Source organism: Pomacea canaliculata, linkage group LG12 (genome assembly GCF_003073045.1).
Source record: "Pomacea canaliculata isolate SZHN2017 linkage group LG12, ASM307304v1, whole genome shotgun sequence".
Taxonomy (NCBI): Eukaryota; Metazoa; Mollusca; class Gastropoda; order Architaenioglossa; family Ampullariidae; genus Pomacea; species Pomacea canaliculata.
Window position 1 is genome coordinate 14,244,083 of NC_037601.1, and position 26,736 is coordinate 14,270,818.

At 38.0% G+C, this 26,736-nt stretch overlaps 1 protein-coding gene across 1 annotated transcript in view; it reads right to left on the minus strand.

Moving 5' to 3' along the window:
- LOC112577396 (kinesin-like protein KIFC3) overlaps positions 1-26,736 on the minus strand; it is a 31,217-nt gene that overhangs the window by 3,948 nt on the left and 533 nt on the right. The window contains 19 exon segments of the mRNA XM_025260460.1: positions 838-986; positions 1,343-1,540; positions 1,897-2,026; positions 2,846-2,966; positions 4,139-4,269; positions 4,581-4,685; positions 4,782-4,813; positions 4,816-4,962; positions 5,119-5,230; positions 5,872-6,150; positions 6,636-6,821; positions 7,278-7,376; positions 7,687-7,848; positions 8,057-8,191; positions 8,756-8,943; positions 9,064-9,253; positions 10,043-10,137; positions 24,860-24,950; positions 25,777-25,837. Of these exon segments, the coding sequence (XP_025116245.1) occupies positions 838-986; positions 1,343-1,540; positions 1,897-2,026; positions 2,846-2,966; positions 4,139-4,269; positions 4,581-4,685; positions 4,782-4,813; positions 4,816-4,962; positions 5,119-5,230; positions 5,872-6,150; positions 6,636-6,821; positions 7,278-7,376; positions 7,687-7,848; positions 8,057-8,191; positions 8,756-8,943; positions 9,064-9,253; positions 10,043-10,137; positions 24,860-24,950; positions 25,777-25,837 (2,611 nt within the window).

Below are 26,736 nucleotides of genomic sequence, written 5' to 3' on the forward strand. Positions count from 1 at the left end.
ATAAGTGCTGTGAGCTTGACTACAGGCCTGGGATTTAATTGGTGCTATGTCAACTTTATTACTGTTGTTATTATTAAACGAAATTAGATTAGATGTGGATAAACTGATCAAAGATGAATATCAAAAGTAGAAGTGATCAAGTTGCTGAACAATTCCCCCATAAAGTGAAGTTTGAATAAGCCTTGGCTCTCAAAAGCTCAATTTTGATTAGAACATGGAGAAGTAAAATATTCTTTTGATTATTTTGTGATTCTGAAACTAATATTTGCTATAACCAAGTACAGAAATAAAGGCAATGAACAACTGATTTTGAGTTATGTCATCAAATATAACTGGAGACAACCAAGTATGATTCCTGAGAAAGGAAAGCAAATGTTCAAGTGGATGCTTAATCATACTCACAGTCTTTTAACATTGGCTTCTCACAGTTCTTTATCCACTTATTCTACTAAAGGAGAGAAGGAACTACACCTCCAGAGCAACTGGATTATCTACATGGAAACTGGCACCAGCATTTGATTTACTCCAAAATCTGTTCTAATGAATTAAATATCACACGCACAAGTTATTTAGAAAAAGATTTCTGTTAAAACAAAAAACCTTGTTATAAAAGGAATTTTAATTTTAACATGGATACTACTCATTTATAACTATATTAATAAGGCAAGTTTCAAAGCTTTCATGAAATTCAGCTGCAAAATGGCAAAGTTTATTGTCACCACATACTGCAGCTTTAATTCTTGACCATTTTGAGTTGCCTTGCTTATGCTTATGTTTAAAAGAAATCTACAAGACCTCTGTCATTACCCATCAAGTTAAGGTACTTTCTTAGCTCACCTCTCCATCTGCAGCCTCCATTTTGCGAGTGGCAGCACCCAGCTCTACATTTCTAACACGCTGCCCGAAACTGAGGCTGCAAACTGTCTCCGACACATTTTTTTCCACTGGTGCCACCTGGACTATCATGAGGGTTTTGCTGTCACCTCCTAAAAGGAAAAGAAATCCATTGCCTTCTTGATTTTCAGAACCAAACATCCCATAACTGTCATCTTCCTGCAGACTGCACTAATAGTACCAAATCTCAGATAAGATCAGGCCAGCTATTTGCTCAGCATTTACAATGTCAATCCCTCATACATTATGATAAATGCTGAGTCAACAGCACTCTTTTAATTTGAAAAAGGGGTCATCCAGAATGTAAGTTGGAATCAAATCACATCACCTTGTGGCTTATGATTTAAAACTTCACAGACTCCAGCAAACATTCTAAATAAATTTGTAGAAACCAGAAGACACACGATTGAATCAATTAAGTAAAGGCCCAAACCACCATTATTCATACCAAGAGAGTCCTGCAGAAGATACGTCAGCTTGGAATTGCGAAAGGGAATGTGGGTCTGCTTGATGCGCAGAGCATGTATGACATCTCCTAGACATGCCAGAGATTTGTTGATGCTCTGTGCCTCCTTTAGACGAGCACCATCTGCCCCTGATTTGCTTACACGCTCAGATCCAGCCAAATCCACTAGATTCAGTCGGCCTGTCATATAAAATATAAGAGTTAATTTCATGTAAAAGTTGAAATAAGTTATTCATCACAAGTGCTGCAACGCCTGCATGTTTTGATCAATGATGAAAAAAGTTAACTCAATGCATAATCAGTGTGTTCAATTTATAACAGAAACTAATCAGAAGTATTCTCTGAACAATAAATATTGCTTTCAACATTTTTTTTAACCTATTCCACTATTCATGCTTTAAATTCTATAAAAACTATCAGAAATGATAGTTTTCATTACAGACCAAACAAGCAATTAAAACATCATAAATATTAAAGAAAGAAAATGGTTAGCATTCTATAACAGAATTTTATATTTCAGAAAAACAGGAACTAACCAAAAGTACGAGTATTGGTGGTGCGGTTTAGTCCAGTTACTGTGACACAAAGGAGGCAATGAGACCGAGAAGAGTGCTCATTCATGTTGGTTGTAGCAGTGGCTCGATTCTTCTTTCCCAGGCTAAAGATCTGCACATAGTGACTTACTTCATGTACAGGAATATTGTTGTTTTTGATTTCATTTTTAAAAATACTTTTTAGATTTTATAGATTCTTTTAAGCTATGCAACTTAAGATAGGAATGCTGCCAATTCTTTATAGCATACTGACTAGTACATTTTATTTTTAAAATAAAGTGCCAACAATGATGTAGTGAGTTGTGGTAGGTCTGTATTATTTCGTGAACGAATGATGTCTTGTGTCTGATGTCTTGTGTGAGTCGTTTGTTCCACGTCGCTTAGACAAAAGACATCATATATAAGAGAAAACCAGTTGCTCTAAAAATGGCCAAGTGAGCAGGAAAACACAACGGTCTTCTCCGCCATCTTCTTTGACTCTCTCAGTGGCATTCCTCAGAATAGGTGCATCTTCGATTTGATTCACCTACAAATCTCCTCATCCTCATCTGAAGGGGGCTCATCAAGCGTTGTGTGTGTGTGTAATATGTCATGTATGCGAGGTAAGTGTACGTTCGCCATATTACAAATGATAAATATAAAGATCATATGTGAAGGTTTAAAGCTTGTTTGTATATGACTTTGTAGAAGAAGTCATCCAGACACTCACGAAAACAAATCATCAAAATTATCTTATTGTTTTACATTTAAATCTTTAGCAAAAAGATTTCAAGCATACTTGCTTCAGCTGCACTCCCCTACATGTGTTCCAGGTTTTGCTTCATGTCAGTTCCCAACTTTAAGAACAACTTTTACAGTGTACTGATGAGAAAAAATCTTTACGTTAAACTGCCTATGGACCAGTTTCCATAAGTAGTATACAGTGACTTACTTGATTGATGTCCTGAACAGTGTGCACTTCAACAGTCTGCAACCCTGGCACATAATATCCCCCTCCCTCAGGCTTCATCTTCACTTCAAGCTTATTGCCACTGTCAGTACTGAGTAGGTCCCTGGAATAGCAGGAAGTTCAAAAAATAAGAATTGTTCTTTTTGCTGTACGTATTTTTTCTTTGCTGTACATATTTTTCAATACAGGTTCGGATTTTATTCTTCCAATTGTCTAGGGTAATTGTTCTGTAAGACTGCATTGTTTTTAAAAAAAATCCGTATGAGTCCATCCAGCCTCTCAAATTGTTGGGTACTTTATATTAAAAAAATCTATAATGTAGTCTCCTCTATTCCGCAGTCTTCAGTTCAGACTGAGCACATGACTGACCCCTCATTTGAGGAAAACATAAAAGCATACAAAAGCTGACTGGCTTTTCTGGCTATATATATATATTTTTTTCCCTGTATGTTACTGAAGGGTGATGAAGTGTACAAGTGTTTTGTCGTTGATGCCATGTATGATATTCTTGATGAAATATAGTGATAAAAAAATGACAATAAAAATACAACTAGAAAAAAAGACAGTAGTAGAAATGAATCCAGGCAAAGCTTAGTATCCCAGCAATATATATATACACACACATACATGTGTGCAAGTGGAAGGAGAGTGAAAGGACAAATCTTATTTTAGATGTAAAGAAACTTTTTTCATCTCCTGTCTCAAATTTCTTCTTCTTTATTGCTAAACTAGTCTAAGGTTATAAGGTTATTAGCATATACTTCACATTCCTTTTATGCAAGCAGAATGCCTGAACCAAAAATACCTTCATTGCTGAACAAGTTTCTGTTGGCACATAGTCAAATATTTATTCAAAAAGGTGAATCTATTGAAATGTTTATGACATTTGAAGGATTTTTATTGATATCTCTTACTTGTCAGAGTATTTTTAGAACACTTTAAAGCAGGATGTCTTTTATTGAATCTGAATTTATAAATGAGAAAACTGTCAATAATTAAGTATCGCACGGAAAGAAAAACGTTAGAGAATATGCCTCAGGTGTCCACACTTGCCTGACAATTCTATTATACAATGAGAATTAAAAAAAAGAAACAAAAGCAGAACATGGGACTGTGTTCACAGTTAAGAGACATTTTTATCAGTCTGTTCTACTGGTCTTGTGTATATAAAACACGTTTGTCAAATTCACAAAAGCACTGCCTACTTAAATGCAAAATGTATTTAAAAAATCCAATCTTGAAATGAAGACTGTGTCTTTTATGCCATTTAATAACCTGATCGTTTCATTGTAGATTTCCAACACACTGACGCATATATTAAAGTGCCAGTCCTGTCCTCTGTCCGCTGTTTCATGGAAGAGCTCCTGTAGAGCCCTTTGGTTGATGCCAGGGTCATCTGCAGGTCCCTGTATTTATTTTACCAAGAACATCATGTCAACATTTCATGCATTAACTATGAAATTAAATTTATAATTGGATATCTGGAAGATTGTGCACTCTATAAAATTGAAATTTAACCTGCATAGTACCTAATAAAACTTTCCATGGTCATGTGTATACACATCAATTAGCTAATGTACGCAATAATTCTCTTCTCTCAAACTGAAGTGATTGAAGATCCCCAGTTATCGAAAGGCAGTTTATATTTACAAGCACACACAAACCAAAACTTCTCTCCCCACAAAAACAGAGAAATCAAGAATAATCTCCTACTTACCTCCATGGTGAAAGTCTTTCCTGAGCCTGTCTGGCCATAGGCAAAGATGCAGACATTGAAGCCATCAATGCAGCTTGTAACCAGTGCTGAAACCTCATTAAATACCTAAACACAAGCAGAAAAGTGTTTGTAAGAATCTTTTAAAATAGGTGAACTCTGAAACCATTTAGAAGAAACAACTGCTGAGAAAATTTCCATTACCTGTGTCTGGGTGCTTTCATTGGAAAACACTTATCAAAGTCAAAGGTCTGGATTCGGCCCTTGTTACTGATATAAATGATGCCATCATCATCAGGGTCATAGGTCACCACAATATCTGTTTGAGAGCCTGTCCCATCCTCCTTGATAGCAGGACGCACTCGACAGAATACTCGAATATTTCCTGCAAAACAAAAAAGATAGTAAGATCTTTATTAAGAGGTTTTATAATTCTGAAATACTTCTCAAAAATATCTTATTTAGTGACATGATGATGAAAACGAATATAAGTATCTGAATATCTCAGGAAAGAAAATAAAATCAAGACAAGAAAGTGCACCTTTCAACTCTACCAGTTCATTATGGTAGCGTTTGCGAAGATGCATTTCTCTGTGATACTTGCGCACCAAATCCTTGTTCTCGTCTGCAACCTTCTGTACCTGTTTCATCATCTGTAAAATCACCATTATATACGTGAAAATCATCAATTATAATGCATTAATTAACCCTCATCTTTCTCTATCATAAATTTAAAACAAAGCAATGACCAAGCGAGATGACAATCAACTAAAAAAATAGTGCTACTTTGCACATTAGCAGTCAGGGAGCATTATCTTTTTCAGAGTTATCTGTCCTAGACTGGCATTCATACATACTTTGTTAATGGCGAGTCAAATTGACCATTTCCACACTAAGTATCAACACATATACACACACAGATGTTGAGTACCTATATGTGATTATGAGTTATGGTGACAGACAAGGCTATAGGCCTGACTAGTTTTTAAGTGGGTTATTTAAATGTGTGAACAGCAGTCACTAACAAAGTATCCTAGACGCAAAGATACTTTAAAAAGCTATATAGTTGGACAAGAAGGCACATTATGACATAGGTTTTCTCCCCTACACTAGACTTGTTTTTTAAAAATGAAAGCAGCATACAAGTTATAAAATGTTGAACAATGAAAGGAAAAAATAAGTTCTTTAAAATGATGAAAATCAAATACAAACCCTAAAGACTATATAAAACATGTTCTCTTACAGATGCCAAAGAAGATCTTAAATTGCAGTAGAACAAAATTTTGCTACAAACCTCATCTTGTAGCCCTTTCACTATACTGGCTACCATTATTGGGACGTGGTAAGCCTGTCTTTGCAGCAAAGCAAATGCCTGCTTAACACTGTCAAAGCTTGACTGCAAATGTCGCAGTCGCAGACAGATTTGCTGATTGCTTGCCTGCAGCTCATACATTTTTTTCTCTACTTCTCGCCTGGCATCCTGCACAGCAAGGTCCTTGCTTTGACGCTCCTTTTCTAATTCTTCCGAAAGGCATTTTTGTAGCAGTTGCTTCTCTTCGATGTTCTTCTTTAGCTGGTTACATAAAGGTACTTTTTAAAAAATATATAAAAACTTTTTAAAAAAAATCTTCCTAGATTTGCTTGTTTTATATAATTTTTTCCTCACCCAAAATCTTATAAAATTACTTCTATTGGTTTGTGACAGATTTGAAACAATTTAGAGACATAATTTAGTAAATTATGTATTCATATGCAGATATGAATCCTAGGATTCCAAAAACAGATTTTACAAGTAAAGAGGACTCAATAAAAATAAATGCTTTGTCAACAGTTACACTCTTCCTTTATATTTTCTGTATATATATATATGTTCTATAAAATTCTTTTTATATATTTGATGTACAACAGAATATTTAAATCATCTTAATGAAATGAAGAAAACAGAAGTTATCAGATGCACATACCTCTGATATATATCATTACTAGTCTCACTCAAGAGGTGTAAACTGTGCATCCAAAGGCGACACATGCATATACACATGTAAACCTCATGCTTACTGTTTCTGAGACCCTGTTCAGTTGATGCTGCAAATCAGTAATCCGATGATCTTGAACATTAAACTTTTGCTTCCAGTTCAGAAGCTGTTCCTCCAAAGTTGACACTTTTTCCCTGGCTTCCTGTAGCTGCAACTTTGCTTCTTGTGACTCTACCTCCATGTAAACATGGTCAATGTGAGTCACTACCTAAGACATCATAAAGGAAAAAAACCTCACAATCACCTCCATAAAAGATGTATCCTATTTTCATCCAAGAAATGGCAAACTGTTGTTTTTTACCCAAGACAAATGTAAGCATGCACACAAATACATCTATTAAACTCTTTATACATATGCATGTGTGCATTTGCATATTTGCAAAATGATTTTGTTTGCATAGGCACATGTATCTAACATGCAACCTTAAACAGTCTAGTGGGGGAGGCTGGTGTTTTACCCCAAGCCAGCAACTAAGGCTACATCATGGCAAGGCAGCCAGCCCTGTAAACAGATGCCATGTGCAGAGAAAGAACAGCATGTCCAAGACGAGAGCTGAAGCCAGGACAGCCAACCTAAGTGTATTGGTGACAGGCTAACAGTTGCACCACTGGAATGCCCCCTAAGTAGTCTAGTTGAAAATAAAGATACACATGAAAAACTAACGTCTGGATCCCTGGCCTGCAAGGAAGTCCATTTGGCCTGCAGATCACGTAGCTGTCGTGCGGTTTGTTGACGTTCATGCTGCAGAGTCTTGATCTCGTCCTTGAGTTGAGTCTCCATTTCACTCAAAGCTGTCTTCTTTGTTCTAAGGATGATTCAGCAGCAGCCAACCTTGTTGCAAGTCTTTCATTCTCGTCCTTTATATTCTGCAAGTACAGTGGACATGTGTTAATTACAAATTCTCCTCCTGTTGTTGTCAGTCACTTTTTCCTGTAGTAATGATGACCTGTTTAAAAGATTTTCATTTTTTTAAAATTTTTTTTTCTCTAAATTTAAGAGTTTTGGAAAAGATACCTTTTGACTGGTAAATGCTGCCTAACATCTGCAACTACCATGCTTTAAGTATTCCCACCTTCAGATGCTCAACTGGCTCTGAGAGACCCATGGAGGATGTGTGAGAGTAGAATCTGTGGAGACTGGATACTTCTTTCAAGAGCCGCTCATTTTCAGTCTGAACTTTTTCCAGCTGTTTCTCAGTATCTGTGCTGCAGCTGCCTGTGCTTTCAGAAGGCATCTTGAGAAAAGGCACAATATCAATAATAATGTTAGAATCTCCACTATCATGCTGTCTTCAAAATACACATTATGTCTGAAATAAACTAGCATACAGTAATGTCTCCACTATCATGCAGTCTTCAAAATGCTTCAAAATGTCAAACAAATCACAAATAATGATCGAGATATTTTATACACATTTTTCCCCATTCCTTGTCTTAACGAACCTGCTCAATGTTTTTGGAACCAGAAATTTGAATCTGGGTTTTCAGGAAGGTATTTTCCTTCTCTTTGGCAGATAAAGACTTTTGCAGTGAGATAATTGTTTCCCATTGCTCCATTTTACATGCTTCCTGCTGAATCTATTGACAAATAAATGTTGTCGCAGACATAATATTAACTGTATTTTCCTCATGTACTTGTAAATGGTACAAGAAAAATAAAGCAACATTATTTTTCACATAAAATGGGAAAATATTTTGATAAATCCTACCAACATTTCTTTCATATTTATTAGATGTAAAATAAAACATCCCCATTATTTTGATTCCAATCAAAAAAATTTTTCCTGCTTAAGAAGCAAACATGCCCTGCATTTCCAGTTTCTTTTTATTATAAATGTTTCTCTAGAATATAAAATAAAAATATTGCTTCAGCTATTGCAATTTTTAAATCACTGTTTCAATGATAAAATTAAACAATTCTATTGCCAAACATTCTACTCTGGCAGAAATTCCTCAAGGTGAGACATATTTTATGTTCAGTTTCATTCTTATCACTCTCTACATTGTCCTTCTAATCTCTTAAAGACTGATGATTCCATCACAACTCTCATCTTATGGTGTTCAGAAGCATATTCCTATTACAAATCCATGTTCATCAACACACTGCTGTTCAATGGAGTACCCTACATTTTTTGCACTTACCTTAACTTCATTCAGCTGAGACACCAGAAGACTCTTTTCTTCGTGCAGGTGCTTAATATCAGAAATAAGTCTTGCTGTAACACCAGTCCCAGAAGAGAAGGTTGCAGGTGATGTGGCAGATGAAGAATTTTCTGATGATTTTGATGAAAATGGAGATGAAGAAACACCTTCTCTTGCCAGTATATTGCCTGAAAAATAAAACAAAAAGTGGATAAGGAGAATGGAAAGATTGTAGAGATATTTCTTCTATGAATGCATGTAAACAACTGATATACAATGCACACTTTTAGAAAGCAACAAGTACAAACCATGAACTTCTTGCTCAAGCTGCAATATTTTTGTTTCATGCTCTTCAATGACATCTTGCAGGGTTCCTATAAGACGATCACGGTCAGCAATTTGGGTGGACAAGGTCTTCTCTAAAATGTGGAGTTGCTGCTGTTGCTGCTGACTGCCGTCCAATCGCTCTTTGTAGCGTTTATTGTTTTCTGTCAGTTCCTGCCCATACAAAAGTAACTATAAAATATATCCCGGAATATTCATTTTCTAATTATTTCATTATCATACTGAAAATGTGAATGTTAAACAAAACACCAACTTTTGACCAAGTCCATGTTATGATGTCCAAACCTCAAGTTTATTTGTCCATAAAAGATAAGATTATGGAAGTTCCATGATGACTTTAAATGCTTAAGTCCATTTTGTGTTGGTCCAAATGTTATGTAAGCAATCCAGATATAATCCTTGGAGAACGCTGCTTTGATGACATTCGCAAAATGCAAAAGCTTTCTTCTTTATATGTACTTCAAAGATAAAGACACCTTTCTCTCCACACATACACACAAAAAAAGTTTGTAGGTTTCTAACTTAGATGCTGAAGAGCCACAATTTATGTTCTGAGATTACAACATACATGCGAAAGCCAAAAATAATTTCATGCATTGTGACCATTAACATTAACCATGTAGCTATAACCATATTGTACCCGTGGTATTTACTGTAAAATTCTAAGCACTACAAACAAGAGCCATTAAATGTCACATGGTAACATGATAGCAACTATAACTGGTAGCTGGAACTAGTATGTTACCCTCACCCATGCTTCTTTGCTAGAATTTTAGTTTCTTTTTCTGAAAGGCTAGCTCCTTACTTTCTTGTTTCTGCTATTATGGTACTTGGTCAGTTGATCAGAAGTACTAAGGAACCATGAAGTTTTCTTTCTGAATGATCAGCTTGGTGCTGTCATATTCATAACAGGAAAGAAAGACACTGATGTCAAGAACAAACCTTGACTTTTAAGAACAATTCATCTCTTTGGCTGCTTCTTTCTTCAACTTCTTTTTTCAAGGCTGTATATTCTTGAGCAGTGAATGGACTGCTTCCTGTAAAAAAAAAACAAACTGTGGGAATGTTTTATTTTGCAAATAATGTTGTAGAAAAGTTCAAAGTAATGTAGTTTCTCTCTTTCTCTGACTCTCACTATATGTACATATTAAGCCTCTATTGGGATAAACTCAAGAAGTAATTAGTTACAATGAAATTGTTTACAGTTAATATAATTTATTGTGTTATACAAGAACAAACATTTATATATTATACTAAAAGATAATATTTAAATGTGTTACATAGACTGTTTAAAGTCTTTATGCTTAAAGTCTCCAAAGCTGGTTCATTGTATAAAAATATCAAAACAGAACGTGGGTTTTTTTTCACAATAAGCGTAATAGTGCATATTTCCTTTAGTGGTGGTAGTGAAAATGCAAGTAAAAGCATCTTTAAAAGTATTTATCTAGCTGAATGCCAAATTGTGATGATTCACAAAAAATCCAGACAGCTATGACCCTGGTAATCCCAAACACAGGTTAAAAAAAAATCTGTTGCTGATTATACTAAGTAGTATCAAAACTGTAAAGGTTCTTCTAAATTCCACATTCACATTGAAATGAACCAGTATTCAGAGGAAGATCAAATAACCAACTCTTTAAACATTCCATCCACATTCTTTTGTACGTCAAGGCTAAATAAATCCAGCAGTTCTTTCAAGAGGGTGAACTCCAGCTACCATCTACCTCTTTTAATAACACAGGGCAACCTTTGTGTACTTAAAGGGTTGGAGTTCATCACAAATGGGATGGAAAGAGATCCTATTCATTTCACTCTAAATGAAAGCTAGAGTGCAGCTCTGTACGTCTTGTCCTTTGTACTTGTAATTATGTCTTCCTGCTTACTACTTTTTAACCCTTTTTTTTTTCTCAATTGTTTCTTGGATTATCTGCACAATGAACATAATCTCAGATCAATATTTTGTTTGATGATTTGAGACATTTAGATAAGTATTTATACTAGAACATCTAATTTGTACAAGTATTTCTCTCATCTTCAGTTCTAATACTTCAAGAGCGGTGAATAGGATGAGCAACACACCCACACACATACATGGAGAAATGGAGGAGGGAAGAGAACGAACTATTTCTGAAGTATAGTACATGTACATGCATAAGAAAATGACTACTGTTGGATGATGGTGGGATAGGGATAGTGAAAGTACACCTTTTGCTTTTGTGTTCTCTATCGATAAGCAAGCAGCTACAAAATAATGGCAGCCTTTATATATTTGTACTTTTCAAGATATAATAGGAAGGGCATAAAACCACTTATGGAATCAAATCCTTTAGGATTATAATTATTATTATGGCAGGAAATGGGTTTCTCCAGGACAGTCCAATAAACTGTCATGAATATCATAAATGCCAACTCTATTCACACAATTTTTTTTTCAGGTAGTCTTTACCTGCTGATTAGTAACAGTCTCTTGGACTTGGTTTGGTTTGCACCAATAGGGGGTGAAAAAAAAACCATCAAAAGATAGATGCAGCAGTGAATTGAACATTTTCTACTCTTCTCTAGTTCTACACATCAACATGCTAGGAATTTAAACGAAGTACATGACACAGCATAACATTTTATGTAATTTAAGGAGGATGACATAATCAAGCACGTAATCTGGTATCTAGATGCACACAGTAGACATAACCACTAAAAAATTATGTTAATTTTATGACTTCTATTTTTTTAGACAGGTTTGAAAATGCCCTTCCCTTCTGACCCAATAGCAACAAAGACTAAATGGAAGGAGTCTAGACTAAGGAAGGGGTTTTGAAAACATGGAAGACAGTATTCTTCCTTTTTTTTGGTTCAAGTTTGAGTAACTGTATTACTCTTTCTAAAATAAGTCATTGCCAAAATATTTCTCTTGTTTTTTGTGATTAAAAAATAATTGATCATAACTTAAGTCCTTAAAAATGTTTGCATTAACACACCCACCCACACACATAAAAAACACAAAAACAAATATGAGGCAGAGGAAGCAAAGGACAAGGTGCGGCATGCTATCGTGTGTTTTTTGGGCAGACAAGCCATTAGATCTCTGTAAACTTTTACAAAGAGCTCTAATTTCTAGAGCAACAATCAAAATTAACTTACATTGACCCCCCTGCTAAGAACTTCACATCAACAGTTTTCTTAACTGCTTATATCATGCCAACTATGTGTTGGTGTTTAGCAAAATGTTTTTGTCACATTTAAATGTATCTAGTTAAAAATGGCATTAAGCTGAGCATTTAGATTAGTCACCACTTTTGTTTAGTAGTTTCACACTGCAGGGGAGTTTTTACCCCCATATGGCAAATTGCATGCATACAGATACAGGCATGACAGGAAAATCTTTTCATCAGGTAAAGACAGTGTCATGCATAACACTCTTGCCATTTCATACACAACTGCTACACAAGCTTTTTTTTTTTTTGTACTCCTTCTTTTCTATGCCATTAATCCAAACACGTTTGCTGTCTTTATGGTTCTTAGACTGCAACCCTTTGCCTTGTGCATATCTGAGTATTGTGCATATGCATGGACGCACCACTAGATGCATTGAGAGTGCTTCAGCTTGACTTGTCTGACTTGTTTATTGAGGCCACGACCATTCCAAAACTTTCCAGCTCAGGAAAGAAATTAAAAACCAGGGAGCCGATATAAGCACAACAAAATGCTTGCAAACAGCTTTGCATTACTGCTGCCCCATGACAGCCTCGGCACAGCGAGTTCTGGACAGTGTTCCTCCTCCCATATTAGGCGCCCTCAACACTGCTCGTAACAAAGTAAAGCGGCTCGCGTTTAACTATAGATAATTAAACGTTTTGAGCAAAAGGTTACTGTTCGTGCTGGCATCGAAAGTGTTAACCCTGACCTTAGATATATGTGACGACATACTGACAAAATCTGGCGCAGAGTGCCCAGTGCACAAAGCCAATCGTTCTACCATCTTTAACGCGCTCTTTTCCTAAGAACCCTTTCCTTACTCGGAGAGCTCTATTGATTGGACAGACGCTCATTGTGTGTTTTCCTTTTCAATATTTCAACAACGGGCGCGGCGGTGCTTGGGATGAATCAAAGAGAAGACACGGCTACAAGATCAGATTACGTGACCAGAAACCAGGTTTTTCTGTCAGAAACACATATCTCAAAAGTATAGCATGGAATAAGAACAGCACCTACGGCTTCAAGATTGTGCGCTTATTGTTTAACGAGTGACAAAATCTGTTTTAAGGACGTTCTACTGTTGCAAATATATGGTAAAGGTGAATCACACGAAAGAGGCCTGGACACACTACTGCTGTTTTTCCGCAATCACAGATTCGTGCACGGTAACGCACTCATCTCGCTCCACCCCAATCACGATATAAATTCTAATGATCGGAAATACAATCCTTACTGCCTATATTAACAATCAATTTTATATGAGTCGTTATAGGTCACTTTAGTTCAGGTCTCTTTAGAATCGATATCAACAGTGACAACAGTCGGAGACTTCTCAATTATTTAACTTCCGGCACACAGTTTTTTAATTGTTCAGAGCCACGTAGTGCCCAATGAGTAACCACGTGTGTGTGTGTGAGAGAGACTATGTGTGTGTGTCCACTCCGACTACCCGACTTCCACGAAACTCTGCAACAATCGTCTATGAACATCAATCTGACGAGTACCTATTTAATCCTATCAACAGGTGGATACCATCCTCAAGAACAAGCGAAGCGTTTACAATAAGACTCCTTATATCATTAGTTCGCAATTTAGCATTTTTATGAAAGGGCTGGAAGCAACTGATGCCAGTCTATAAGCAGACTGAGCAGACTTTCTCATCCTGGCTATCTCTTTTCAACATCGAGAGAGAGGAAAATCAGAGTAAATTCAAGTGTTTGCATGTACGAACAGCAAGCAAATATCCCTCCCAACCCACATAACTATCTGTGCTCGCTAACGTCAGTCGCACTGCTGGATGTCAACCATTGACATGCATGACGTACAACAAGTGGTATGAAGTTCGCATGTGCATGCCTGGGTGCAACGCCCAGTCATAAATGGGTACTAGGTGGCTCCTTTACCTGATGCATACCGCCGTCACCATTCAGTGGTGGACAAACAGCAACCCAGCCAGTACTAATAGACACACCTTTTAGCACCTCGTTCGGCGAAAACGGTCAGGTTTATGTCGCGATCGTGATTGTGACCTTCGCGCTTACGATTCTGTGGGTTGGTTCTTTTCTTTCTTGTACGTTCCATGGATCATACCTGTCAGACTTAAATTTTTCTGTGGTTAAGGGTTGATTTAGACATATCGACGCATGAGTAGACAAGCAGAAGGTACGATTATCATCGTTTTGTCTTTAACAGATGTATATTTCGTGCACACGCTCGTGAACGGGGAGGGAAGAAAGAGATATCCACCGATAAAAGCCAAGCTACCTATGGCTAACGTGTCCTCGGAGGCAAGGCTGATTAGGATCGATAATCCAAGTATTCCTAACATATCAAGACGCGTAGTTGCGACAACTTAATTTGTTTTGAGTATCGTGGTTTGCGTGCATATTTGAACACCACTCATCAATAAAATAATTTTAGAAAATCCAATACAAATTAGTGTATTAGTGTTAGTTTACTGCACCACACAAATTTTGCTCTTTATTGTTACAGTAATCGTAAAATGCAACCACAAAACTAAAACCCGAAGAACTCGATTGAGATAAAAAGCTAATTCACACAAATGAAGGGGGGTGGGTGATCGATTCACATGATCGTCAAAAGTATGTGTACAGTATACATATGCAGTCAGGTTTAGTCCCTTAGGTGCTCGGAATGTCCTCCATCAACGTTGCAACATTCATGGACCCTGTCGTCGACACTGCGATACACAGTAACACACAATTTCCGGTAAGCATCAATGTCCATAATACTTGCGAGATGAATCGCTTCGATTTGTTCACTGTGTGGTGTATCCTTCAATATCCCTCCTTGACTACGCCCCCCCCCCTCCCAACAAAAAAAGTCCGGTTAGATGATGAACGTGGCGGCAAACGCTGTAGGAAAGTTGTCAAGTTAATTCCACATAGTCCAACCAAAATGAGGAGAGAAAGAACAGTTGGGCGAAGTTACGTTACGCAACATGGTAAGTTATTGTTACCATCCACTACTGAATCGAACACAAAACAAAAAACTGGCCACATGATGCCACTGCTGGAAAGTCTATCCCACATAATGACATCTTACTGGTTCAATTCAGCTGTGATAACCACGTGAAGGTTTTTATCTGCAGAGTACAGTTTGGTTGGTTTTTTTACGCCGTGCCAGCAACTAAGGTTATATCACGGCGAGAGAAAGTAATCATACATTAAAATGCTTAGAAACCCCACAAACCCTCCACATGTTATATAATAACAACATCCTAAACCAGCATGTCAAACTGAGGGTCACCTAAGGCCACATTTGTGTTGTCATGAAGGACGCACACGACAACTAACTGAAGTCATTAAAAAATATTGCAGAATAATTTTACTATTTAAACTTAAAAAAACATACAATATGCATTCAAATAGTTTAGCGGCTAGCCACATTCACGAATGCCAAGAAATTAAGTAATTTAATACAAGAAAAAAAATTTCAACGACAACATACACTTGTATGCAACAGAATCAAATAGACTGTACAAAAATTACAACAGTTTAAAATGAACAATTATTTATGACTGCTTTTAGTGTTTTGTCCTGAGGCTTGACAATTTTACGTTTAAAAGATAATTAGTGGTATGTCTGGTTGAAATGTCTGTTAAGTTCCGACTTTCATCACAGATGAGAGGTGTTGATCAGTCCTGTTCTCTGAGAAGTGTTTGTTGATTTCACGAAGGAAAATAACTGTTCACATACCGGTATAACCGAACACAGCCATAATCCTTGTGGTAAACTTCCTAAAGTTTTTAAACTTTTCAGGAAGTATGAAAAGAGCTGTATAACAGATTTTGCAAATCGCTACAGTGTCCTTGAGCGGGCCGCAGATGTGCTTGCAAAGGGCCGCATGCGGGCCGTGTTTGACATGCCTGAACTAAACAATAAAACCCAGCATAAGAAGCAAGAATAACATAAAATGGCTGCGTTTAAAATTCGGCACATTCCTGGAGTGGGATAGTGGAAGGCAAATCGTTGAGCCTTCTTTCGGGCATGCTGAGCCATCCGGCACTCTTCTGTGAATCAAGAAACAACTGTAATGAGATCTGATCATAGGGAGGAAGACAGACAGCAGAAAGTGACAGTCTTGCCCAGAGTAACTCGGGCCTGCTCAGTACATACAATTATACCTGTTCGTGATGCCTGACTGCTCGAAACATGGTTAATCCTACTGTATACCTACTTTTGGCCCACTCTCTGTATGAGAACCACGTGTGGAATTAATCCTTTCTTCTCACGGTTGCTGACTAATGTGGACGGTACTGCATTACAAAAGCATGCACGGAAACTTCAATCTAAGGAACGACCGATCCAAATTTATAGGCTCTTGGCCACGGTCTGCGTGTGTTCGACAGACCACGAAATGGCCGGCATCTAGCCGCAGAGTCCGACAGCCGATCTTAGGAAACTAGTCCGTCACCATGACGACATACTGCTGGTATCGAGCATGTCGAGTCTGTTACAACTCCACTTGTAGTCGATTTCTTTGCTTAGCGACATTGGAATCAAGCTGTGTGACTGTGACGTGGCCTGAATATCTGAATGGCTTAGGTTGTTCTAGGCAATTACAATGACAATATTCTTGACAGGCTAAAGCCCTTAAACAATGTTGTAGGCGAGGGAGTGGAAACCGATAACAGAAAAAAGTAAATAGATAAACCCAGGTTCAATATCCTTCACAAACCGTCGTTGTTCAGCTTGTTCAACTTCACACATAATAGTTGTCAACACGCAATGCAGGATGGTTGATAGACGATGAATAACGACACGTACATACCAAAATCATACCGTTACATTCAGCAGAACGTTTTTCATTATCTAACAACCAGGCACACGAGAATCCACGGACTGTCAGTCAACAGCATCACGGAACAGCATCAACCGCTGCCTAAATAGTGACAACCAGGATGCGTGCCTTAGCTGGGAGGGAAATGTGTTCCAGACACCTGAGGAAGCGAAGGCTAAACATACGCCCACCAAAAGTTCATCTCAGGGACAGCCAGCAGGTTTTCTCTAGAGCAGTGGTTCGTAACCGGGGTTCGATCGGTGAGTCGGTCTCAGGGGTTCGGCGGAGCCTCCGCCACGGAGGTCAGGCAATTCGTGATGACACTAAAGAAGGGTTCGGGGACTGTGCATATGAAACTTTTGGGTTCGGTACCTCAAACATGAAGATAGAGGATCTGAGCAACTAGGAAATAACGGCTGGAAATGTGCCCTGAAAATGGCGAAAAGCTAAAGTCGCAATTTCGTACTGTGTACGAAACTTCACTGGTAACCAATGACTGAAAAATATCAGTAGCAAATAATAATTACGATCTGTTTATTATCTGCTGAAAACAGGTAAGACTGCGCGTTGATTTTTTGAAACTGTTAGTAAATTAGTGCTGAAGACAATAAAAAGGTGATAAATTCTTTAAATACTCTGCGACGATATAAAAACATAAACATCAAAAGATCCGTTTTGTTACAAATATATGTACTGAAATTTTAAAGAATAAAAGGATTTTGTACAGTTCCTTTTGGCAGTTTAAATTTGTTGCAGCAAGAGGATGATTATCACTCCACGACCACCACACTTCTATTTCCATCGGTGGAGGGTCGACTTATAACCTACGCTTTGCCGACGACATAGTCCAGTTATCAATACTAACAAAGATCTGTGCGATGTTACAAGCAGACTCAAACGCATTTAGAATGAAGACCAACACTGATAAGAGCAAAGTTATGATCACACCCAGCGTTATAGCAGACATCTACATGAACGGGGTGCGGCTCGAACAGACATGCAGCTTTAAGAACTTGGAAGCCATTCTCTTCAAGGACAGCAGTTCCACGACATATATCCACATCAGTGTCGCAGTTACAACAACGTTAATGTCTAGACTGGATAGGGTCTGGCACAGCCATAACATCAGGATTACTATAAAGTGCAATCTGTACAATGCCCTTGTAGTGCCGATCTTGCTCTAGGGATGTGAAACATGGACTCTGCTTGCCGATAGGGAGAGGAGAATCCAAACATTCGAGAGCAAGTGCCTAAGGAGGCTGCTCCGGATCTCGTGTAAGGAACATAAAACCATAAACCTTAAAAAAGACTTCGTAGTTAACACTTGCAACTTGCAACAGTAAGCTGGTTTGGTTTGACAATGTGACCCAGCATGACACCTTGTCGAAGACTTCAGAGGCACCTTGGAGGGTTGTCGACGGCGTGAGGGCCAGAGTAAGAACTGGCTTACGAATGTCAAAAACTGGACTGATCATCCTGTACAGGACCTGCTCACTACTGCCCAGTAAGTGGCGGGCCTTGTCAGCTGGGAAGGGTGTAAAAAAGGACTAGCATTATGGGAAAGGGTGTTAAGAATATTGTTTACGGAAGAGGTGCGTTTTCAGTGCACGTTTAAAAGATCCAATAGTGGGTAAGTGGGGGATGTGCTCATGTCTGTGTGCGTGGAATATGTGTACATGATTTATGACATATAATAAAACGTCTCAGTGCACTTCCAAGCCAATCCTCTTTTCACTCTCTGAATACACGACAAACTATCCCCTACCACAAAACATATCAGCGTGAGCTATTATACTATTTCATTACATACAACATAAATTACGAATTACGAATGCACAGAAATTTACCGGTGTTTTCACAATATCATAACTGCACACAACCCACATTCATTCTTTAAGCAGCAAAAACAAAACAAAACACCCCATCCTCCGAAATCCTCAGATGAGCAGGGTGTATATTTTTACTGTTTTTTCTGGTATACAACGGTTAACCTTTTCTTTCGTTTTACCACGACTCTTGTGTTCACGAAAGTACAATTACAGTCTCACAGCGCCAGTAAGACACCTCAAAGAAGCCTTAGGTATTTAAAAGCGTTTTACAAGCGAGACGTGGTGTAAGAGCCCACAAAAGAAAGTCTTGCCAATGGCTCCACCTTAAGACGATACTCTGTTTAGAAGTCCGCATACCAAATAATCCGAAAAGCAAACACCAGTTTACACTCAGAGCTGTACTGAAGTACTCGCGTACGGTGTTGGAAACTACATGCAATACGCGGCGTGAAATAAATTTTAACCGCATACACTCTAACCAACATACTTTCATCAAACCAATAGTATCTGTATGGACAGAATATTGTGGGTTATGAGGAGTGTCGAAGGACAGCAAATGGCAGAAACGATTATGCTGACGTCCGAACCAGGACGCGCCTCGGTTCAATGCTTGACCCAGTTATTGGGAATAGTTACTTGACTTCATAGATGGTTGGGTAAAGCATCGAGAGGGAGAGATGGACACCGCCCTTACAAAAAAAGCTGGCTCCTATTAAAGCGTGGTCTCTAGTGCCTCCCCCATCCTAACGACCTAAAACAGGTTAAGGGACGACCTTTACCGTCAAAAAGATGCATAGGTCTATAAATTGCATAATAACAATTACAGGCTTTCGTGAGTTATGATTACAGCTGCTAGACGTGACCCAGCCCAGGCTCAAGCCTTCGTAATCTAGCAATCGCCTGGCGCAGCGCCGTATTTTATGTTGTCACATTACAGAGTTACACACGACAAAACGACCTCCTCGCCTCCATTCCCCAGCCTTACCATTCAACACTGTATTTAAAAAGACTTAACTCCTATGCGCGCAAGTTAAAAATGTTACCAATCCTTTGGTTGACATCAAAGATATAAATTAAAGGAGACGCACGTGTGCAGACAGCAACAATGCTGCCACTACTCAACGAAAACACGAACAAATGTGATAGGGGCGTCTTCTGCAATTCAGGTGGTTGAATTGAATATACATCTATATACATCTGAACAGCTGAATCTTCGGAGATATCGTTGACTGTCACCAAAAACTACTAATTACGACACGATCAAACCTACATCAGGTTCGGGTCACTGTTCAAATGACAGTCTGAAGGTGTGTGTATTATGACGTGACTCTTTCTCACTGTGTGGGTGTGAGAGAGAGACAGAAGTTAATTTGTAATATCCTTTGACAATAGGCAAGACTAAAAAAGAGATGTAACACTAAAAACAAGGTAAAGTTATAATAAGTAACAATAAGTTGGTTTCAAAATAATTCGTGAAGCTATTTTGAGAGCGAGAAAGAGGGAGACGGGGATGGGGGGTTAATGGTGATAGTTCACGTCACGCTCAAGCGTAGACAGATGTATAACAAACTAAAATTTAAAAATTATTTCTAAAATTGCCACAAAACGTATATTTCGATGGGATATAAAAATTTGTAAGACACAAAAATGGCAGACACCTGTAGGAGGTCACCGCTGAAACAAACTTGTAAAAAAAAAAAAATAGCTCGAGCGTGACAGTAAAGCCAGGTTGACAGCAAGGAAATCGAAAGGATGTTTAAATCGAAGCAGCCGTTCACGCACGACTTGTTTGCCTTACCTGGAGCGTTGACAATAAAGCAGCGTTTCCCTGCGTTAGGGTCACCACCGCAGCGCGTGCAGGCATAGCCCCACCGAAAACGGTGGTTCCACAAGACCATGGTCTCAGCACGCACTCGGCGAACCACCACTGTGCTACTCCTGTCAAGTGTGGTACCCCGGTTAGGTCACCGCCATCCCGAGAGAGAATCGCCCGTGCCAGCAGGTTTTTTGGTGGTGTTTGAGACTGACCTGCTGGCTAGTGCAGCCACAGCAACCAGCGCCGATCGTTGGCGACCACAGACTTCAGATCTCAGATAAAAGTCTGTGCTTGCGGTTGTCGTGTACTGTGCGTGCCAGTGTACGTGAACCCTGGCCAAGCGCGCTACAACTATTGCGTAGGACGGTGAACCCAGTCCAAACCTCCGACACTACCCACGCAAACTCCACTAGTTCCGACACAAGTACAAAACTGTCTCACCGCCTATTTTCCACCTTAACTGGCTCGTCAAGCTTTCTTAGGGCGAAGTCCATTTTGAAAGCCGAAGGGGTTTCAGGTGTATAGCGCAGGTTATTGCAGCTTTCTTTTACCTGAAGGTGGGGATGGAAGAGAAAGTTTAGTATAATCCGTCATCAACGCTCTAGGAAGTTATGCATACTGCTATGCAATGGGACACCTGACACACAAGGCCGACCACGCGCAGACGCGCGGCTTGACGGGAGAAATTTGTATTCTGCGAGGGGCGGGGCTCGTGAATCAAACCTTTCTGCCTGTCGAATCGAACGATTTGAAAACGGCATGAACTAATGGCGGGAACGAAATCAAAATATAAATACTGCTTTGAACACTGTTTCTAAACAGTATTGGAGTTTATGGAATGTGCACACGTGCAAACGCACATGCTTGTGCATTTAACTGTCAGGCATACCCAATACGAATGAAATGCAGAGAAACCGTTTGAAAGCTTGCAGTGTTTAATAAGAACTTCCTGTACTCAATAAATATTTTAAATGCCTTTTCTTAAGAATTCTTGATTTTAAATAGTGTTCCTTTTGAAAATTCTCTTTCGGAATATTTTATTTAAATTTTCTTCAGTAGTCCTTCTATGAGTTATAAATCGGAAAGGAATAATTATCTGAAAGGCGTATTGTTGTTTGAAATGTGACTGATCACAATATGACATTTATTTTTCCCTTTATATCCAAACAGGAACAATGAGTACTGTATATATAAAAATGTATGGAAGAAACATATATATAGTACTCGTGAGAATTTATAGCAGTACTTCCGATCTCTTACTTTCAATGAGATGGAGCAGGTGCGAGAACAAGAAATCGTCACATTTTACGGGATGAAATAGTGGCTATGGTGCCTAGAAGAAGACACAAGGGTGGTGGAGGTAATAAGAATACAGGCGACATCCATCCTCGATAGGTAGTTTGATATCACCTGTCTCTATAGGGGTATGCTCTCCGTTGTCGCTTTCATCGAAAATACAAGCAAGGAACAAAATTACTCAGTGAAACTATGAAGAAGGGGGAAAATCTCTTTGTTAACACGCTCAGCGGGTAAACACACACGCACTCGTAGGAGGAAGTGACAAGAATTTCATACTTTTGTATTCAAATGAACAGGTGACCTTACGTATAACTGACGCTAACAATCACATGCGTCAGTGTTACTGTAAGAGTGTCAAAATAAAGATTCATTCTACAAATAGTATCTGTATAGAAAACTGGTTCTTTCTAAGGGAGGGGTGAATCCAGCTTTTCATTTCCTTCTATGGATGGGTGAAGGAATTTTAAAATTTAACCCCCCCCCCCACACCACACGTTTGTCCTCCTTCATCTACAAACTCAACCTGGTTTAGGTGGTATGGAATGTCTTTCAACTGGATTCAACGTATCTGCATGGATGCTTTCACGGTTTGACTCATGCCTAACTCATAACTCAAGCTTTTTTTTTTTAACAGTTCTGCGTGTATTCCCTCATATCCCACGTCTTGCCTCTCCACCTACACACAAACATTGCCTTCTTCCTAAGTTCCATTTCAAATGATCCAATGCTTTTAGGCTGTCAAATATAACTCCACACAATAACTGTTAGTCGCCGAGGAAAGAATCCAGTCGGTCCACTTTTTTTCTGTCCTCTGCGTACGTGTGGAGCGCGCGCGCGTGTGCACACAAACTGCAGCGCGCAAGAGGTACGTTGATCCTCGTTGTTTGCAGGCTTCGCATGCGTGCTGCACGCGCTGCGCCCATTCCTCGTGGTCCTGTCACCACTGCGGTAGCTTTTCAAAAAGCGTACGGTACCCATCCCCCCCTTCCACTACCATGTCCGTCCTACGTATCACTCCCTTCTTTTTTAATGTTAACGACTGTTAGACAATCCTTTGAAGGAAGAGGTAGTTTGACTAGACAGTGTGAAAGTTTAAAATATGAGGATGATACCATTAGTCCTAAATATTATGACAGTCTATATAAACACATTAGCTATCAGTTATTTAAAAGTGACATTCCATTCAAAACAATTTGATTTTTCTTTAATGTTAAAGATTGCGAACACCCTTTAGTGTGGACCCTCCAGTGGTGTGAGCCCGTCTCCAAATGGGAATACTATACCTAGACCAATCTTCATAAACATGTTACCATATCATTCTTGTGGTGTGGAACGCATTGCTGAGATTTGTTCCCCCCCCCCACACACACACACCTCCTTGCAGAATCGTGAGAGCAAAGGAGATAACAGAAAGTGTATGTGATATCTGCAACATGCTAGCTTGTCTAACATTACTGTTACTTCCGTTTAGAGAATAAAATCCCACTTCATAACATTTAATAAATACTTTTGCTCTGATGTGCTAGCAATTGTTAGGGTCACATTCAATGAACATCTCTTTCCTGAGCAAAAGGTATCGCTGTGGCTAGCACAAGGGAAGTTCAGGTAAATAGCACTGTTGCCAGGTTCTAATCTTAGTACAAGCCATCCAAAAAAACAAAAAAAAAATCAAAACCCTAACCTGTCATGAGGTTTTATGTGTGTATGCTTAAGAGGATTTTCTTGATTAAGTGCTGCACTCCATGACATTTACATGAGTCTTTTCTGCAAAACTCTAGCAGTTTACTTGTTCTTCCCTCTTCAAACACCTCTCTCACACCCTAGTCTACTTGAAGCTTCAGAAAAACAGAAAATAGAAAGAACTATTTCACTATCAGCTGTTTAAATTCATACAAAGTCTGTTTTAAAAATTTAGTTAAACTGTCACTGCAGTCTGTTAATTTATCTCCTTTTATTTATAAATATTTCTTTTACCACTGTTAAATATTTATACAGGTATACTTTTGTGCATTTTGGTACACACACATGAATGAGAGTTGGTGCATGTGCATCCACACACTTGCTTCCATAATGAATGAACGACTGGTAAATTGATAAATTGTCAAATCAGGTCATATCTTGCTGCAATCCCACCAAAAACAATCTAATCAGCCAAGTGTATGTGTGAATTCCTCTGTTAATGCTGTTATAAATGTGATGAAACATCACTAAACTAATGCAAGCATTTACCTCATGAAATCAAAACTGCTTATTCTTAGAAATTTTGATGCCAGGTCATCAGTTACATCTGGCATATCCTCAAATGGTGATAAGTATAAAAAATATAGTTATTAGATCCTTAAGGATGCTCTAATACATTATCTTTAATGTTTAATTAAAGCAATGCCTTTTCTTGCTTCTTAGCTGGACTAAGAATGAAAATTAAGATACCTTGAAGGTAGTGACAAAGTGTTAAACTGCAAAAGCAAATAGCAAATGGGTTGCTAATTCCCACAACATGGTAAGGTTTGTGCAGCAGGGTTGGCTATGTTTAAAGACTAAACAGAAGCAAGGGTTCAGCACAAACTTGTGTTTAAAACAAATCAGAATGTTTGCCCTCTTTCTACAGGCTACAAAAGTGTCAGAGCTGGCTGCATTCACTAACTCACATCTTTTTTCTCGCATGTGCAAAACACACACAGAGCGTATAAAAAAGATAAAAATGTTGATGATCTTAATACAAAAGTTTTTACAGTTGAAACTATTTCGTTCAAAATTCAAGATATCTTATTTGAGTTAAAAATTTGCCATAAGAGATGATTCAGATTATCAAACACAAACCTGACTTTGTGTGCATAGAATGGGGAGAATCCTCAAAACAGCTTTTCGTTCGTTCCAATGTAATTGGAGTTGTAAAGACTGGACCATCCAGCTGTTTGAAAAACATTTAATAAGCTAAATTTTTGAAATCTACATAACTAAAACAAAACAATTGTTCACAATATGTTTACGTATTCAAGAACTTGCTTTCTCACACACTCCTACACATACACACTTAGAGACAGGCATGAAGAGATGATGGATAAGATGGTGGATAAGAAATTTTATCAATATTCATTTCCCTATGGACTGAAAACAATTTGCACATCTTTGATTGTGCCAAATCCTACTTTGTCCTCACCAAAAATACTAACCATGAATTAAGTGAAGACTCTTGCAGCAGTAATAATGGTAATAAATAATAATAGAATATGTACAGCACATTTCCAGCGTGGAGGTGAGCTCAATATGCTGTACACTACCAACAAACTAACAGCAAGGGAATGACACCATGAAAAACACAAACAAAATGTGACAATGAAGATGAGTAATTAAGAAGTGAGCAAAGGAGTACCCTGAATTATAAAAGTAAATTATGACGTCATACCTCCAGCCCATCACACATTACTATTACTAGATGCCTAAATTCTGGTCTACATGTAAAAAGATAAAATATAATCAAAAGATATATATTCTAACAGTTGGTTAAACTCCACTATTAGTTGTTACACAAAAGTAGAGTTATGCACAAACTCCTGATCCAAAATACTCCTTCCCTACCTACATGCCAATGCATGTGATCTTCTGTGAAAACTAAGCTAACTATAGAGAATTTTTAACCTCTACAAAATAAAAAACAAACAAACAAAAAACATCAAGACTATTACTGTGTTAAGGTTGTTAAGAGATAATAATGGCATTACTGTACTGAAACTTACCTTGATACGTTTAGCTTGTGGAGTGTACATATTTATTTTGTTGTCAGTTAATACCTGCAAACTGACAATAGAAAATGTGAAATGTACAATCTTTCTTCTCCTTTTATCACAAGCTTGTGTGTGCATGTGGATCCACAAAAAAACAAACAACAATATTTTCACAGCAATACAAATATACACATATCAATGAAAAGTCTTGCATCTTATCACTTTCACGCTGTTGTATGAACAGTCTCATGACCTATTTATACATTCCCTTTTAATCTTTTCCATCTTTATATGTGTAGGTACTTTTCTGATTAATATTCATAAAAGATTTATCTGAATTTAGAAAAAAATAATGTAGATGATTATTGGATAAATTTATATTTGGGGTTGATTTAATATTATTAGTAGTGCATTTTGGTATTTTACAGTGTTATGGAAGCAAAAAGAATTTTCTTTTGTCAGTTCAGCAAAGCTTAGTTTAAAAAAATCTACTGGGTTGCTATGTTAAAGTTGCAGTAAAAATGCACTTTTGTCAATGTCAGTACCACTGAAAATTTTATACATTTAACCTTCTTAATTTTAACCTTCAATTCAGTAGCAAATCTTTGCATACTTTTCACTGATAGTGATTGTCTCTTTAAGAATGACTGCCAGTTCACAGTGGCATATTCCAAATAATGGATGCTAGAGTGGTTTGTACATTTTTAGAAATGCCTGTGTGATTTTTTTTCTTCTGCTAAGAGTGGTACATCATCTACAACAAATATCCTCAAAACACATTCATTTACTGTTTTAGCACCTTCCATATCCTTCATGGCAAAAGTGCCATTGACTTTTTTTAGAGGCACACACAATCAATTTTAATGCTTGCAAACATTTATATTGAGATATTCATTCAACAAATGAGAATTCCTGCTTGGATTTGTTACTGAAATACCTCTTGTTTTTTCACTTAATTCACTGAAAAGAACT